Source organism: Sorex fumeus, unplaced genomic scaffold, assembly GCF_029834395.1.
Source record: "Sorex fumeus unplaced genomic scaffold, SorFum_2.1 ptg000037l, whole genome shotgun sequence".
NCBI lineage: Eukaryota > Metazoa > Chordata > Mammalia > Eulipotyphla > Soricidae > Sorex > Sorex fumeus.
The window spans coordinates 10,446,230-10,448,021 of NW_026606094.1; the positions used below are offsets into that span (position 1 = coordinate 10,446,230).

Consider the following 1,792-nt stretch of genomic DNA (forward strand, 5'->3'; position numbering starts at 1 on the left):
CTCTCATTTTGCTTTTAGTTAAAGAACTTTTCTACAAAGAAATTGCAACCTCATGGGAAGGGGAGCATTCCCGGTTTGTCCTTCATACCCTACCGAGATCACGAGTTGCCCCACACGAGCAGCTCTCCGGCATGGCCATGGCTCCAGAAGCACAAGGACTTAATGCAGAGCCCGGCAGCTTGCGGCAGAAAAGTGAATGGACTATGCGTTAATCCATGGCATCATGCCTGCCCAGGAGGGAAGGAGTATTGCTCCCTTCTGCCTTTTTCCCCCTGGGCAACAAGATGGCGGCCACTTCGGAGCCTTTTGGAAAGCCAGGTATGAGCCGGTGGTGACGAGGCAACTGCAACCGCATGGGAAGGGGGGCGTTCCTGGCTCGTCCTTTACGTCCTACCGAGGTCACAAGTTACCCCCCACGAGTGGCTCTCCGGCACGGCCATGGCTCCAGAGCCACAGAAACCAATCTTGTAATTATCTGGCTCTTGGCAGAAATACCCCTAGGCTTAATAAGTAAAATATCAGAAATCCAAAATCATCATATGGTTCTCATAATCAGCTGTAGAAAACAAATTATTTCACAATGCCTTTTCAGCAGTTCTGATTGATGGGTGTAAACTCTAAACAATAATGGTGCATCTTTTGTCGAAATAATGAATGTAATCAAAGTAGATAGAGTGTTAAGTAGAATTCATCTGCCTCACAGGCATTTGAAGGGCTGGGAGTGGGGGGTATATTGGGGTTCTTGGTGGTGAAAAATATGTACTGGTGAAGGAAAAGGTGTTTGATCATTGCATGACCGAGACTTAAACCTGAAAGCTTTGTAATTTTTCCCACATTTGCCTTGCACCCGGCTCACCTGGGTTTGATCCCCAGCACCCCATATGTACTCTCAAGAACTGCCAGGAGTAATTCCTGAGTTCAGAGCCAGGAGTAACCTCTGAGCATAGCTGAGTGTGACCTAAAAAGCAAAGAAACAGGGCTCTCTGTGTCACGTGAGACGAAGGCAAGATTCTAAGATGGGTGATATTGAGAAGGGCAAGAAGATTTTTGTCCAGAAGTGTGCTCAGAGCCATATCGTGGAGAAGGGAGGCAAGCACAAGACCGGGCCCAATTTTCACGGTCCGTTTTGGCTAAAGACATGTCAGACCGCTGGATTCTCTTACATTGATGCCAACAAGAACAAAGGAATCACCTGGAATGATGACACGCTGATGGAGTATTTGGAGAATCCCATGAAGTACATCCCTGGAACAAAAATGATCTTCGCTGGCATTAGGAAGAAGACCAAGATGGCAGAGTTGATAGCTTACCTCAAAAAAGTTACTAATGAATAATAGTTGGCACTGCCTTATTTATTACAAAACAAACGCCTGATGATTTTTTTATGTATACCATATTTAAACCATCTCATTCAACAGAATTCAGACCATGAATGACTGATAGTCTATTTTTGTTGGGTAGCCCTGATTTAAATAAGATTGGCTTGTGTTTTAAATGAGTATGATCAGCTTTTTTAATTTTAATGATAATTCCATGTTAGCAAGTGCAATCACTGTCCCTTTCCAAAGATATTATTGAACTTAATTCATCACATTCACCTTTCCAAGTGATGGAGATGGCCATCTTATACCTATGGGAGAATGTTTTCTATTAAGATTTATAGAACTGGCTATATTAATATATCTAAAGATTGAGGATATCAATGGGAGGACAGTGCTACAATGCTATATAAACTCTAAGTATATGTTGAAATAGACTATTTTTAGTATCTCAGATTTACTGTTTGTGGAAT

General features: G+C 42.8%; 1 protein-coding gene across 1 annotated transcript; it reads left to right on the top strand.

Annotated features, from left to right (window-relative positions):
• The first annotated feature begins 978 nt into the window (after positions 1 to 978).
• Positions 979 to 1,334, top strand: LOC130027642 (cytochrome c, somatic-like). Its single transcript, XM_056118495.1, has one exon. The coding sequence runs from the start codon at positions 1,017 to 1,019 to the stop codon at positions 1,332 to 1,334; it is 318 nt and encodes a 105-aa protein (XP_055974470.1). The 5' UTR covers positions 979 to 1,016.
• Positions 1,335 to 1,792: the final 458 nt, after the last annotated feature.

Excerpts from the sequence above, each read along its gene's own strand:
- LOC130027642 (XM_056118495.1), top strand. The coding sequence starts at position 1,017 with ATGGGTGATATTGAGAAGGGCAAGAAGATTTTTGTCCAGAAGTGTGCT.